The following is a 13,882-nucleotide window of genomic DNA, read 5'->3' on the forward strand; positions in this document are numbered from 1 at the left end:
AAAAAAAAAAAAAAAAAAAAAAAAAAAAAAAAAGTGCTCTGACACAGACTAAGGCTGTATTGTTGTTTTGTTTTAGACAGAGTCTCAGTATGTGGTCCTGACTGACTGGATCTTAATGTGCAGACTAGGCTCATCTTGAATTTACAGAGATCCACCTGCCCCTGTTTCTCGAGTTCTGGGGTGAAAGTTGTGTGCCGCCACATCCAGCCTTCATAGGTTTTTAATTTGGATGTCCTTGGTACTTTTCACTAAATAAAATAGATAAAATAAATCAATTAGCCCTTTGGTCTTAAGAGTACTTGATGTTTTCAGAATCAACCCATTTTTGCATTGAATATTCACCTTTTAAAAATCATCCCAGCCGGGCTGGTGAGATGGCTCAGTGGGTAAGAGCACCCGACTGCTCTTCTCAAGGTCCGGAGTTCAAATCCCAGCAACCACATGGTGGCTCATAACCATCCATAACAAGATCTGAAGACAGCTACAGTGTACTTACATATAACAAATAAATAAATAAATCTTAAAAAAAAAATCATCCCAGCCAAGCATGGTAACCTACCTAGATAACCCTGGATTATAGATAATCCCAGCAGTCGGGCTGAGGTGGGAGAATGGCAGCCTGGGTTGCATACTGAGTTCCAGGCAAGTCTGGCTTCCACAGACTAAGACCCTGTCTCAAAAATAAATAAATAAATAAATAAATAAATAAATAAATATTACGGATATAGGCAATAAACTATAAAAACATGAATTCTTCAGAGTAATTTTTATTAATTGGTTTTCAAATGGTTTGATTTACTTGATTCTGTGATGATGGGATGGGAAAATGACTTGACTGCCTCCCTCTTCTGTTTCAGGGCTCCCGAGTCCTATGGGTCCCCCCACTCTGTCCTCTGTCCTCTGCTTTCCTGTGGTGTCTGTTTCATTGTCTTCCATTGTGACTTTTTATCTCTTGAACTTGTGTCCTTTTAAGGACATTGACATTATTGCTGAGCATTTGGCCCACTGCCCATGTCCTGGTGTTTGTTAGCTCGTTTGCTTTGCTAGCCCAGTTTTGACTATCTCTTGGCGACACCAGAGTCTGAGCCTCCTGAGAAACTGTTACCAACTAGCCTGTGATGGAAATAGTATTTGTCTTTCTACGTTGGGCTGGCTGAATCTTTAACATCTTAAATGACATCTTTGTACAGCTCATCTTCAACATGACCTTGTAAAATCTAAACTGTCAATTTTATTTTATTTTATTCCGTTTTATTTTTCTTTTACGCATATGGGCATTTTGCCTGCATGTATGTTTGGTTACCATGTGGATGCCTGTTGCCTGTTGAGGGCAGATGAGGGCATCACATCCCCTGAGATTGGAGTTGCAGACAATTGTGAGCTGCCATCTGGGTAATGGGTATGAGGCCCACATCTTCTGCAAGAGTAGCTATCCCTCAGCCCCTCTACCTCTAATCTGCATCTAGTTACAGTCGGCCCTTAAAGTTCATACTTTATATTATCTTTTAGGCACTAGAGTTAAACTTTCACCTGTTGTCTAAGAAATTTTGATTTTTTTGTTTGTTTGTTTTTTTGGTTTTTTGGTTTTGGGTTTTTTTTTTTTTTTTGAAGTAGGGTCTCACACAACATAGGCTGGCCTTATGCTTGCTATGTCGACAAAGTGACCTGACTTTCCTCCTGTCCTTCTCCGGTGAGTACTGAACTGTAGGCAAGAAAGCTTACGTAAAGGCTTTGGGTGTCTTACATACTCAGAGGGCCTGCTACCTTTGACCTGGTAATGTTTCTTCACCCTAAACACTAAACTTCTGGACTTTAAAACTGACATTTTGCCAGCTATGGTGGCACATACTTATAATCCCAGCCCTTGGGGAAGAGGACCATTGTGAGTTCTAGGCCAGCCTGGGCTACCAAGTGACACCCTGCTCTACTTTGACATGATGCTAGTTTGGAATATCTTATCATGTAGTAACTGTCCTATAAAAAGGATGTCCTAGACTCTGCTCAAAACATGCCAGGAGTCTGCGCTGTGTGATGACCATGTGCTGTATCAAAAGGCTTCAGAGTCAGACGTCAGTTGTAGGACTGGGCTGTAACTACATGGAAGAGCGTTCAGCTAGCACACGGGAAGCCACAGGTTCATCCCTAGCACTAGTGGGGAAAAGCAGACTGTACAGGAACAACTCAAGTGAGATGCTTATTAGAGACATGTGCCAACATATCCCTTTGCAGAATCAAAGATTCTAAAGGACAGAAACTAAGTTTTTGAGACAGGGTTTCATGTACACCAGCTACCCTAATCTGGGACTCCAGGCCCTCCCACTCCCATCTCTGAAATGCAGGGGTTCCTGGTGAGTCATGTGACAGCTGACAGCTTTGAAGCTGGTGCATGACCCAGCAGCTTAAGCAGCTTAACTGTTTAAAGTCTTCCATTGCCATCGAATGGACTGACACTGGTAATCATAATATATTTTTTTTCTTTTTTGGCAACAGCATCTCATGTAGCCCAGGCTGGTCTAAAAGTACATGGCTAAGTCTAACCTTGAAATTCTGACCCTCTTGTTTCTGCCTCCCAGGTTTGGAGAGTGCGGGCTGTGGTGCTGCCTCTGCCGCCCAGAAGTACTGTTGGTGTTTCCTGTGCTAGGCAAATAGCAGACATTCTATCACCAAGCTGCCATTCCAGCTCCTATCCAGTTATTAGTGTGACTGACCTTACTGAAACATGCTTACACACACATTACTAGTAGTGACTGACCTTACTGAAACATGCTTACACACACATTACTAGTAGTGACTGNCCTTACTGAAACATGCTTACACACACATTACTAGTAGTGACTGACCTTACTGAAACATGCTTACACACACATTACTAGTAGTGACTGACCTTACTAAACATGCTTATACACATTATTAGTAGTGACTGACCTTATTAAACATGCTTACACACACATATGCCATCAGTTTTTGTTTTTTTTTCAAAACAGGATCTCGCTGTGTGGCCCTGGATGACCTGGAACTCACTGTAGACCAGGCTGTCTCAGACTCATGCATACCCACTGCCTCTGCTCCCCAAGTGCTGGGATTAAAGGCGTGCCCTGCTGTACCCAGCTGCCATCTCTCAAATCTTAAAAATGTTTTTAAGGTAGAAAAGTACTGTTGAGTTTGTTTGTACTTTTGAGGTGTGGGTTGGGGGTGGGGGTGGTTATTGTTTTGTCTTAATTTTTTGTCTCTGTAGCCTCTGGCTTTCCTGGAACTTGATCCTGGAACTGGTCTTGAACTCAGAGACCCTTCTACCTTTGCCTCACTAGTGCTAGGATTAAAGGCATTTGGCACCACAGCCAGCTAGTTTGTTTTACGATAACTAAGGTCTTGCTTAGTTATCTCTGGGCTAGCACTCACTGGTTACTCCAGGTTGGCCTGGGACACCAGACAGTCCTATTGCTTCTGTTTCCTGAGTTCTAATTACGGGTGTGAGCATGCCCACAGCAGGCTTCCTTTACTGTGGTTATCTTTGTATTTAGTTCCAAATGTCAAGCTTGTATTAACCTCTTGGATGGTGACCTGGTGCTGTTACAGTCTGTCCGTGTGAAGCTCACAGCAATGAGGCATTCAGGGCACTTGTGTGATTATGTCATTTTACCTGACTGTCACCACGTGTGTAGCTTGAAGCTGAGCATTCCAGTAGATAATTTATGGTGGCATAGTAATACGACCTTTTAATGCTTGAGCCAGTGTTTCTAAAGATGTCTGTAGGTTTATAAAGTTCAAGAAGCTTCAGGGTAGTTTGCATCTTCTCCGAAGTGTGCTTCATCTGGCATCTCTGTTGTTTCTTTGTTTTGGTTTTGTTTATTATCACAGAAAAGCTTCACTGGCCTGAACATGAACTTGCTAAGAAGTTTGTTCTAAATGCAGAAGAGGCATTGATCATTGACAGCAAAAGAAGCTTTTCGAGTTTGTCCTCTGGAGTTCTCAAGGACACTTTCACAACTGGAACCAGTAGTTACAATGTTCTACTACAGAGCAAGGAGGAGAAAAGGCGCCATTCACAAAAGCGGTTTTCCTCTGCCTGCTCCAAACAACATAGAAAGCCCAGCAAATCTCCCAGTTCCTCTCATAGCAAAGACCCTAGCAGGATGACAGCCCTGGTGCCTGTGACAGGCGCAGGCGCTTGGTACTGCCTAGATGGGCAGTCTGCTGTTTTTGTTACTAGCTCAGTACCAAGTCCTGTAAAGTTCACCCGTGATATCTCTGTTACAGGAAGCAGCCTAGCACTGCCACCTAAACCAAAAAGCAAGGTCAAACGACGCAGTCTGACCCGGCTTCCAAAGCCGAAGCAACAGCTTCAGCTCTGTAGAAGCTTTGAGAAGGGAGAGGACCTTTCTGGGAAAAAGCTTTGTATATTGACCGCTATAAAGCCCATCAACCTGGAGAAAGAAAAGCTGCGGTTCTTCAAGTCGGACTATACTTACAACCCTCAGTTTGAGTATGCCAATCCCACTCTGCCAGGGGTGTTAGCCAAACACAGCAACGCCTCTGACCGGTTTCTTAAGCAGGTAAAATACCACTTTGGTAGTAGTATGTATATCGTTATGTAGCTAAAGTGATTATCTACCATTGTGTAAGCAAAAGGAGATGCCTTCATATCCTCTATTATCAACACCCACCAGGGAGGGGTAGGCATGTGATAAGAAATTTGTAGGGAGTGTTTCTGCTCACCTGTATGAGAACTATGTTGTAGTAATAAAAATCTACACACTCTGCACTGTGTTCTCTGACTAGAAGACACTAGTCTGTGTTTTGACTTAGAATTATGAATTGTGGCTCATTAGCCCAGCATACAGATAAGGGTCAGGTAGACTGCACTGTTTGTGTTTTCCCCTTGGGGTCTAGGGGATCAAACTCGGGGTCTTGGACATTCTGTGCAATTGTTCTACCATCGTATGACATCCCTTCACGAACACAAGAGAGACAGGCTCTAGTAACCCAGGCTAACCTCAGATTTACAGTAGGACTGAAGATAATCTTGAACTCTAGATCTCTCAGCTTTTACCTTCCAAGTCCTGGGACCAGGCTGGTGAGATGGCTCATCAGGGAAAGGCTCCTGCCACTAAGTCTAACCTCAGGTTAGTCAATCCCCAAGCCACAGGGCTAGATGGGAGAGAACAACTCCATATATTGTCCTCTGACTTCCTAGGCATGTGTGCGCCACATCACACATACAGTCTTAAAAATAAATAAACTCTAAGTCCTGGGATTACAAAAGTGTGCTCTCCATAGTTACAATATAAAGCTTTTTAAAATTCTTAAAATGATTTTTAAAATGCTGTGTATTTCCCTTGGTAGAGGAACTCTTCTCTTGCTCTGTGTTTTCCAGTGAGCACTCACTCTTTTGTTTGCTTGTTGTTCAGACAGGATTTCAGATGGCCCAGCCTGGTCTAGAGTTCCTGTGTAGGGAAAATGACTTTGACCTTCTGATTGTCCATCTGCTTACTTTATGCAGTGCTGGGGAATCAAACCCTGGACTTCAAGCATCCGAGGCAAGCCCTACCCATTGAGCTGCACCCAGGCTAGTTTGCTGTTCTGTGCCTTTTGTCTTCTCTTCTTTATTGTTACATAGGAAAATACATAGCATGTTTAAAATCATTCTGAGTGGTTACCTCCCCTCAGTGCTGAAAACAACCTTTTGAGGCATACAAGTCACTCTAGCATTTAGGAGGCTGCAGTAGGAAGATCTCCAGTATGAGCTAGCCTGGGCTACTTCCAGTTTCATTCTGTTGCTGTGATAGAACAGACCAGAAGCAGTGTAAAGGAGATGGGTTCTCATCCCTGAGGGAAGTCAGGGCTGGAATTGGAAGGCAGGGAACTGGCTCATAGCTATGCGAGTACAGCAGAAAGCATGGGAAAGTGCTGCTGCATGGGTCCCTCGCAGGCAGGACCATGCTTACCCAGCTGCTCACACAGTCCAGGTCTGCCTGCCAGGAAATGATGCTGCCCACGGGGACAGCCCAGGTTGTCAGTGCTAGAGATCTTGCCTAGAGTGTATGAGGCCCCAGAATCATTACCAAATACTGGCAGATTTTTTTTTTTTATTAAAACACTTATTCAATGTGTAGGTGTTTTGCCTGCATGTATGTCTGTAAAATGTGTGTGCTTGGTGCCCATAGAGACCATAAACTGGAGTCACAGACACTTGTGAATGCCATGTAAGTGCTGGGACTCAAACCAGGGTCCCCTGCAGGGGCAACCAATGTTCTGAGTCTCTGAGTCCTCTCTGTCCCCTTGCGGTGCTGTTTTAAAGGCTGGGTTTAAGGATGCCTGCCGTGCCTATATTCCTAGCACCTGGAAAGTTGCAGACAGGACAACTAAGGTCAAGGTCACCCTTGGCTACATAGCTCAGGGCCAGCCTAGGCCATGTGAGACCCATCTGAAGTCTTCCCTCCCACCCCCACACCCCACACAAAGACTTGTTGGGTATAATTGGATTATGCCTGTAGTTCGAGTATTTGAGAGGGTAAGTTGACTTCATAGACTATTGAGTCTATGAAGTTATTCAGAATTAAGGGGAAAAATCTTAGATTTTAAAACTTTTTGAAAAGAAAGGGGCCAGGCCGTGGTGGCACACGCCTTTAATCCCAGCACTTGGGAGGCAGAGGCAGGCAGATTTCTGAGTTCGAGGCCAGCCTGGTCTACAGAGTGAGTTCCAGGACAGCCAGGGCTATACAGAGAAACCGTCTCGAAGTCTCGAACAACCAAAAGAAAAAAGAAAAGAAAAGAAAAGAAAAGACAATGCCCCTAATAAAACACTTATTTACAATAAATTCTAGCAGTTCTGACAAGTTAAATACTTTATAGAGATTTGGGAAATAGATTACAGAGCATGGACTTCCCCATATTCATTTTGTCCTTATAACAGTTCCATACGGTAAGTAGGATAAAGGCCTCGGCACCTCCGTGTTACCAGTGAAGAGAGCAAGCCCAGGAAAGTGGAACCACATTGCTAAGTGGTGGAGCCTTACTGGGAAGCCAGGCCTCCTAACCGTTCCTCCTGTGTCAGTGTCCCCATTGTAAATAGGTTTTCACTGAATCAAACTGCACTTGAGGGAGTATTTGTTAGCACATAACTGTGGAAGTAGCTTGTGATGGTCAGATTCCAAACAGAAGACAAACTAGCTAGTAACCGGAAGATCTGTTAGCAGGGCACTGAGGTTGTTCAGAACCTTGCTGTCTCCTCAAAGACGACAATGGTCGTTTGTAGAGAAAATGATGTTCATTTTATAGATGAAGTATTTACATGTCTTATGCTAGTTTTAAACTTAGGATGAATTTTAGGATGTTTACCATGCCACACTCCTTTAGTCCCAGAACCTGGGAGCAGAGGCAGGCAGATCTCTTGTGAGTTCAAGGCCAGCCTGGTCTATAGAGTTGAGTTCCAGGGCATCCAGGGCTACACAGAGAAACCCTGTCTCCAAACAAACCAAACAAAGCAGATTCTGAGTCCAGATGTGGGGCTGCATGCCTTTAATCCCCGTGCTCAGGGGCCAGATGTGGGGCTGTACACCTTTAATCCCCGTGCTCAGGGGCCAGATGTGGGGCTGNCCCGTGCTCAGGGGCCAGATGTGGGGCTGTACACCTTTAATCCCCGTGCTCAGGGGGCAGATGAGGGGCTGTACGCCTTTAATCCCCATGCTCAGGGGCCAGATGTGGGGCTGCATGCCTTTAATTCCTGTGCTCAGGGGCCAGATGTGGGGCTGCACACCTTTAATTCCCGTGCTCAGGGGCCAGATGTGGGGCTGTACACCTTTAACCCCCGTGCTCAGGGGGCAGAGGTGGGGCTGTACACCTTTAATCCCCGTGCTCAGGGGGCAGAGGTGGGACTGTACACCTTTAATCCCCGTGCTCAGGGGGCAGAGGTGGGGCTGCATACCTTTAATCCCCGTGCTCAGGGGGCAGAAGTGGGGCTGAACACCTTTAATCCCTGTGCTCAGGGGGCAGAGGTGGGGCTGAACACCTTTAATCCCTGTGCTCAGGGGGCAGAGGTGGGGCTGTACACCTTTAATCCCTGTGCTCAGGGGGCAGAGGTGGGGCTGAACACCTTTAATCCCTGTGCTCAGTGGGCAGAGGTGGGCAGATCTCTGTGAATTGACACTGGCCTGCTCTACAGAGTTCCAGTGAGATCCTGTCTCAAAAAACAGTCACTGTTTTTTTGACACTTAGGTGTCACTGTCTATTGCTATGACAAAACACCATGACTAAAAAGCAAGCTGGTGAGGAGAGGTTTATTGACTAGCATACACTTCCACACTGCTGTTTGTCATTAAAGAAAGTCAGGACAGGAGCTCAAGCAGGGCTGGAACCTGGAGGCAGGAGCTGATGCAGAGGTCATGGAGTGCGCTGCCCATAGGCTTGTTCCCCTGTTTGCTCAGCCTACCTTCTTATAGAACCCAGCCCAGGATGGCACCACCCACAAACGGGCTGAGCCCTCCCCCACTGATCACTAATTAAGAAAGTGCCTTACAGTTAGATCTCATGGAGGAGGCAGTCCATCAACTTAGGCTTCTTCCTCTCTGCCGACTCTAGCTGTGTCAAACTGACCCACAAAATCAGCCAGCACAACACGTCTCCTCCCCCGCCAACAAAACCAAGCAAAAAACCAGGTTCCGATTTAATAGGCATAAAGACCAGCTGCGGGCCAAGGCCTGCCTTTAAAACAGCCTGGCTATCTCAGGGTCTGCCACTGCCCTTGGCCTCCTGAGTAGCAAGGCTTTGGCAGCAAAAGCCTGTTGGAGTATTTTGAGTTGTGATAACTTTATGATGCGCCCTCGTTCCTTACTAATGTATTCGTGTATTGACTCACACTTTGTGATCTTTTTCCCTCCTCTTTTGACGTATGAGATGTGTTGTTTATAGTCCTGGTATGGATGGGCTGGTTAGCATTTACCGATGGCAGAGGTTGACGCCTTCTCAGTGCTGGCAGATTGCCGCTGTCCTTACCAGTCTCACAACAGCCCAGGAACAGGATTTCTTTTCATACTTTTTCTTGAAGATTTGTTTTATGTTCTGTATAAAAATATTTATTGATATGTGTATGGGTCTTTTTGCTGTGTGTAAGTGTGGTGAATGCATAGATGCCTATGGAGGCCAGAGGCAGATGTTAGGTGCCCTGGAACTGAGTCGCAGACCACTGTGCACTGCTGTGTGAGTGCTGGGGCCCAGACTGGGTGGGTCTGCCCAGAGCGGACCACCCACCTACCCAGAGTGCAGCGAAATAAATGCTCACCTCACGGAATTGTCAGGTTTCCTCCCACTTAAGAGTCTTACTTCCTGTGGCTTTCTTGGAGGTTCTGATAATTCGTGTTTCTTACCAGATTTTTAATTAGTCTTCACTTTGTGTATATTTGGAAAAACATTTCAACCTTTCTTTTTTTTTTTTTTTTTTTTTTCCGAGACAGGGTTTCTCTGTATAGCCCTGGCTGTCCTAGAACTCACTTTGTAGACCAGGCTGGCCTCGAACTCAGAAATCCACCAGCCTCTGCCTCCCGAGTGCTGGGATCAAAGTCATGTGCCACCACGCCCAGCATCAACTTTTTAAGATGATAAGTGGATAGTACATTGCCCTAGACGAAAGATGGAAACTTTTTTAAGACTGTTACCCTACCCCCCCCATTGTCACCAAAGAGTATTATTTTTGTCACTAGAATAAAAGCTTGCCTTGCCCTTCCGTACTCTTTTTTCAGTCTTGTGCTCTGCTGTCTGTATTTTTGATCAGGACTTTTGCTTGCCTCTTGAATATATTTTCCTTGCTACTTTGCCCAAAAAAGCAGATGTATCCAAGTGGTGCTCAGACATAAATGCAGGCAAAATATCCACAACACACAAGTAGATAAATAGATGCATTCTAAGCAGGCTTTATAGATCGTTACAGAGGTGACTTTATAGATTGTTAGAGAGCACTGGTTGTCTTGTATGTTTTTAAATTTTTAAGTTTTTTTCCCCTTTATCTAAATGGTACTTGTAACCTACTAACTGATCTGGAGACATACTCGGTTTACATTGGAGTTCTTCCAAACCACCATGTATCTTGTCAAGAAGCCAGTACCCTCTCTATCCAGCGTCTCCTAGCGGCAGTTACAGGTGCGATGTGCAGTATGTCAGCCGCTGCATCTCTGGCCAAAGAGACTAGAAGACAGGGAAGACGAGCGTTTATCTTGTCCCCCGATCTCCTTTCCCTTCTCGTTAGCCTCACTGTGTATCCCTGGAGGCGCCCCACTGGAAGCATCTAAAGATCAGGCACGTGCCACTGGGCCAGCAAGAGCACTTGTAAGTTCACAGGCATTTATAGAAATTTTCAAAAGTCAGTGGAAACTATTTAAGCTCAGAAAAAGTGCAGCTGGAGTTTCAGCTTAATTCCATAACTAGTAAGTCTGAACATGTCTTGACAAATAAGGTCCTAATTTGCTAACTTCATCTCAGAGTGGCATGAGCTGTTGACTTAATCTCCCTTTCTTTTACAGTCTGTCAATATTATGGAGCTGACTTTACAGAAATATGGAAGTTACGAAAAATTTGAACAAGCTACTGGTGGTAGCTTGTTGTCTAAAACTCGAATCTGGAGTCACGTTAGAAAGTACATGGTGAAGGAAGGCTGCCTGGGAGAGGTATGGTCGTGGGTGGGCAGGGCCTGGGAGAGGTATGGTAGTGGGTGGGCGGGGCCTGGGAGAGACGTGGGCCGTGGGTGGGCGGGCCAAGATTAGTGCCAAATGCAAGCTCTTTTCTGCAGGTTTTGTTTGGTCAGTCCTGTCTTACTGGTTGGATTGGGTTCTTGCCACCTGTCTTTTGCTCCTAGTGTCATTTCTGCATGTGTAGCATATAGCGTTATGTGAGTTTCTCAATGAGAATTACTGAAGAGAGATTTTGCTGCCGTGTTCTTAGTCATCAGTCTCACAACCTGACGAGGTGCAGGTTTCTGACACATGCACGCGCTAGAGCTTTCCAGTTTTGTGTGGATTCTGAGGCTTGGACAAGCACTCTGCTGTGGAGCTCTAGCCCCACTCTTTCCGTTTTGCTTGACACATCAGGATCTCACTAAGTTGCTCAGGCTGGCCTGCAATTCTCTGCAGCCCAGACTTCCTTCTTCCTGCTTTAGTTTCTCTGGGGTACCCTTTATTCTCTGGGGTACCCTTTCTTCTGTCTTCTTTCTTTTCTTCCCTCCTTCCCTTCTTTCTTCCCTCCCTCCGTTCCTCCCTTTTTTTCCTTCACTTCCTCCCTCTTTGTTAAGACAGGGTCTCTTTCAGTCCTAACTGTCCTGGAGCTGATTTTATAGACCAGGGTGGACTTGAACTCACAGAGATCCTCCTGTCTTTGCCTCTCAAGTGCTGGCATTAAAGGTGTGTGCTACCACAACCGACCTTCTTCATTTCCTTTCAATCCAATGAACATTCTTAAAATCTCAGAGGGTTAAAATTATAAGGTTCAAAAGCAAACAACACGGGGCTGGTGAGATGGATCAGTGGGTAAGAGCACCCGACTGCTCTTCCGAANGTCCTGAGTTCAAATCCCAGCAACCACATGGTGGCTCACAACCATCCGTAACGAGATCTGACGCCCTCTTCTGGAGTGTCTGAAGACAGCTACAGTGTACTTACATATAATAAATAAATAAATCTCAAAAAAAAAAAAAAAAAAACAAAAAAAAAAAAAAAAAAAAAGCAAACAACACAAAACCAATTAGAAAGTTCAAATGTGACTGCATGCACGTTCCATCAACTTAGTTTAATTAGATAATGAATAGGTGAATAGGCCCATTATTTTTTGCAAACACTTTCCTCTCCCTTTACATTTTGTGTGTGTATGTATGTATTTACATGACTGTGCATGTGTGTATTATGTACTTATATATTTATATGTATGTGGGAAACTGCATGCCACAGCATGTGTGATAGTCACAGGACAAGGGGACAACATTTGGGAGTGACTGGGAGCATGTTGGTTGATGCTGAGCATCCTAACCCTGCGTCATCTCACAGCCCTGTGTGTGTGTCTCTCCTCCTGCTGCCCAGATTGTAGTTCATCTCACTGAAGACCTGCTTTCCAGGGCATCCATGACGGTAGTAAACGGATGCCCGACTCTAACCATCAATATTACTACTGCACGAGAGCACTGGCTGGAGGGCATGCTGAGGCACGAGATAGGTAGGGGCACCCTTTCCACTTACTCATTTGACTGTCAAGAATTACCCGCTATTCTTTCAGAGTGGCTTTTTTTCTTAGTAATGTTTTGTAAAAATTCATGATGTTGTTAAGCTTTGCAGGAACTGTATGCCATTTCAAGTTAGAATTTTAGAGCACTATCTTGGGGAGTCATTTCCATCCTTTTGGTTTTAGTTCCATATCTGAAATTGAGGGTATTCATGCTTAGGAAAGAGACAGGAAGAAAAGGAAGTTATTCTTCTCTAATTAAAGCCTCAGAGGAGCCATCCATCCGGGTTAGCACATGCCATAGCTGCTGCAGCACAGTTGCTGTACTAGAGGCTTGCTTTCTGGGAAGGCAAAGGACATTATCTCACTTAAGGGATCTTTATTTCCAGCAGCTCTTCAGCGTGGCTTAAAGTAAACCCACTTTGCTGCAAGGTGGTCCTTTAGCCAGGTAATTGGCTGGCCCAAGTAGATTAACTCTAATGTTTTGGGTAGCTAGAAGTGTTAGGTCTCCATCAATGGCTAAAGATATATTCCATTCTCTTGAACCACTGAAAGTGTAATGTTTTCCCTTATAAGAACTACCATGGTTATGATGTCTCTTCATAGCAGTAGAAACCAGGATAGTTGCTGAGGCCAGGTGTGTGGCAGGGGTGTCCCTGCATGGAGGCCCAGAGAGGCCATTGTGTGAAGCTATGAAAGTTGAAGCCTGGATTGCCTTGGATACCCCAAGGTGTTAGAGATTCCAGAGCCATGGGATACCTGCCCCCCCCACCCCCCAGTATGCTAACAGGGAGTGTAACCAGCCCAAGAGAGATAAGTGTGTTGCAGTCAACCAAGGTAAGAGGAATTGGAGATCTGAAGAGCATTTTGACATCAGATACGGAGATGCAGAGTTTGGAGTGTGCCCAGCTGGTTTTCCGTCTTGCTTTGGTCCAGTCTTTCCTCATTATGTTTCCTTTCTCCCTTTTGGAATGGTAATATATATCCTATTGGAAGTATGTGATCTGCTTTTTTATTTTGAGTTTACAGAGATTCCAGCTAAGAGATTGCACGAGTCCCAGAAGGGACCGTGAACTTTGGACATTTAGACAAGCTTGAGACTGTTACAGGCCATGGGGACCTTTACAGTTGGACTGAATACATTTCTGCATTATGGCTCCAAGCCTATGGGGGCTTGAATGGAATGGAATGTGGAGGATTGAATAGGGATGGCCCCTATAGGCTCATATGTTTGAATGCTTGGTCCCAGAGACTGGCACTAATAGGAGGTGTAGCTTTGTTGGAGTAAGTGTGTCATTAGGAGGTGGAATTTGGGGTCTCAGAATCTCAAGCCACACCCAGTGTAACATCCGGATGTAGAACTCTCAGCTCCTTCTCAGGCACCCTGTCTGCCTGCATGCTGCCAGCTTCCCACCATGACAATAATGGACTAGACCTCTAACTGTAAACCAGTCCCAATTAAATGTTTTTCTTTATAAGATATATTCTTGGTGTTTCTTCACAGCAATAGAAACCCTAAGACACTATTCTACTATGAGAACCTAGAAACCCAGCTCCAAAGCTGCCGCCACGAAGGACTGTTGTCTGTGACTCAGTCCTGCCCCTGTTGTCTGTGACCCAGTCCTGCCCCTGTTGTCTGAGACCCAGTCCTGCCCCTGTTGTCTGAGACTCAGTCCTGCCCCTGTTG

The 13,882-nt window shown here is 45.2% G+C and overlaps 2 protein-coding genes across 3 annotated transcripts in view; one reads left to right on the plus strand and one right to left on the minus strand.

Annotated features, from left to right (window-relative positions):
* The window catches only part of Rp9 (RP9 pre-mRNA splicing factor), a 61,330-nt gene that overhangs the window by 9,118 nt on the left and 38,330 nt on the right, over positions 1-13,882 (minus strand). The window lies entirely within an intron of this gene.
* Positions 1-13,882, plus strand: part of Kiaa0895 (KIAA0895 ortholog) — a 33,688-nt gene that overhangs the window by 8,653 nt on the left and 11,153 nt on the right. The window contains exons 1-4 of one of the 2 annotated variants that reach the window (XM_021206860.2): positions 3,054-3,142; positions 3,859-4,553; positions 10,512-10,655; positions 12,057-12,189. In XM_021206860.2, coding sequence (XP_021062519.1) covers positions 4,134-4,553; positions 10,512-10,655; positions 12,057-12,189 — 697 coding nt within the window. In that variant the 5' untranslated portion in view covers positions 3,054-3,142; positions 3,859-4,133. Of the gene's footprint in view, positions 1-3,053; positions 3,143-3,858; positions 4,554-10,511; positions 10,656-12,056; positions 12,190-13,882 lie in introns of those variants that run through there. The other variant, XM_029543552.1, reaches the window with a different exon arrangement.

Source organism: Mus pahari, chromosome 10, assembly GCF_900095145.1.
Source record: "Mus pahari chromosome 10, PAHARI_EIJ_v1.1, whole genome shotgun sequence".
Taxonomy (NCBI): Eukaryota; Metazoa; Chordata; class Mammalia; order Rodentia; family Muridae; genus Mus; species Mus pahari.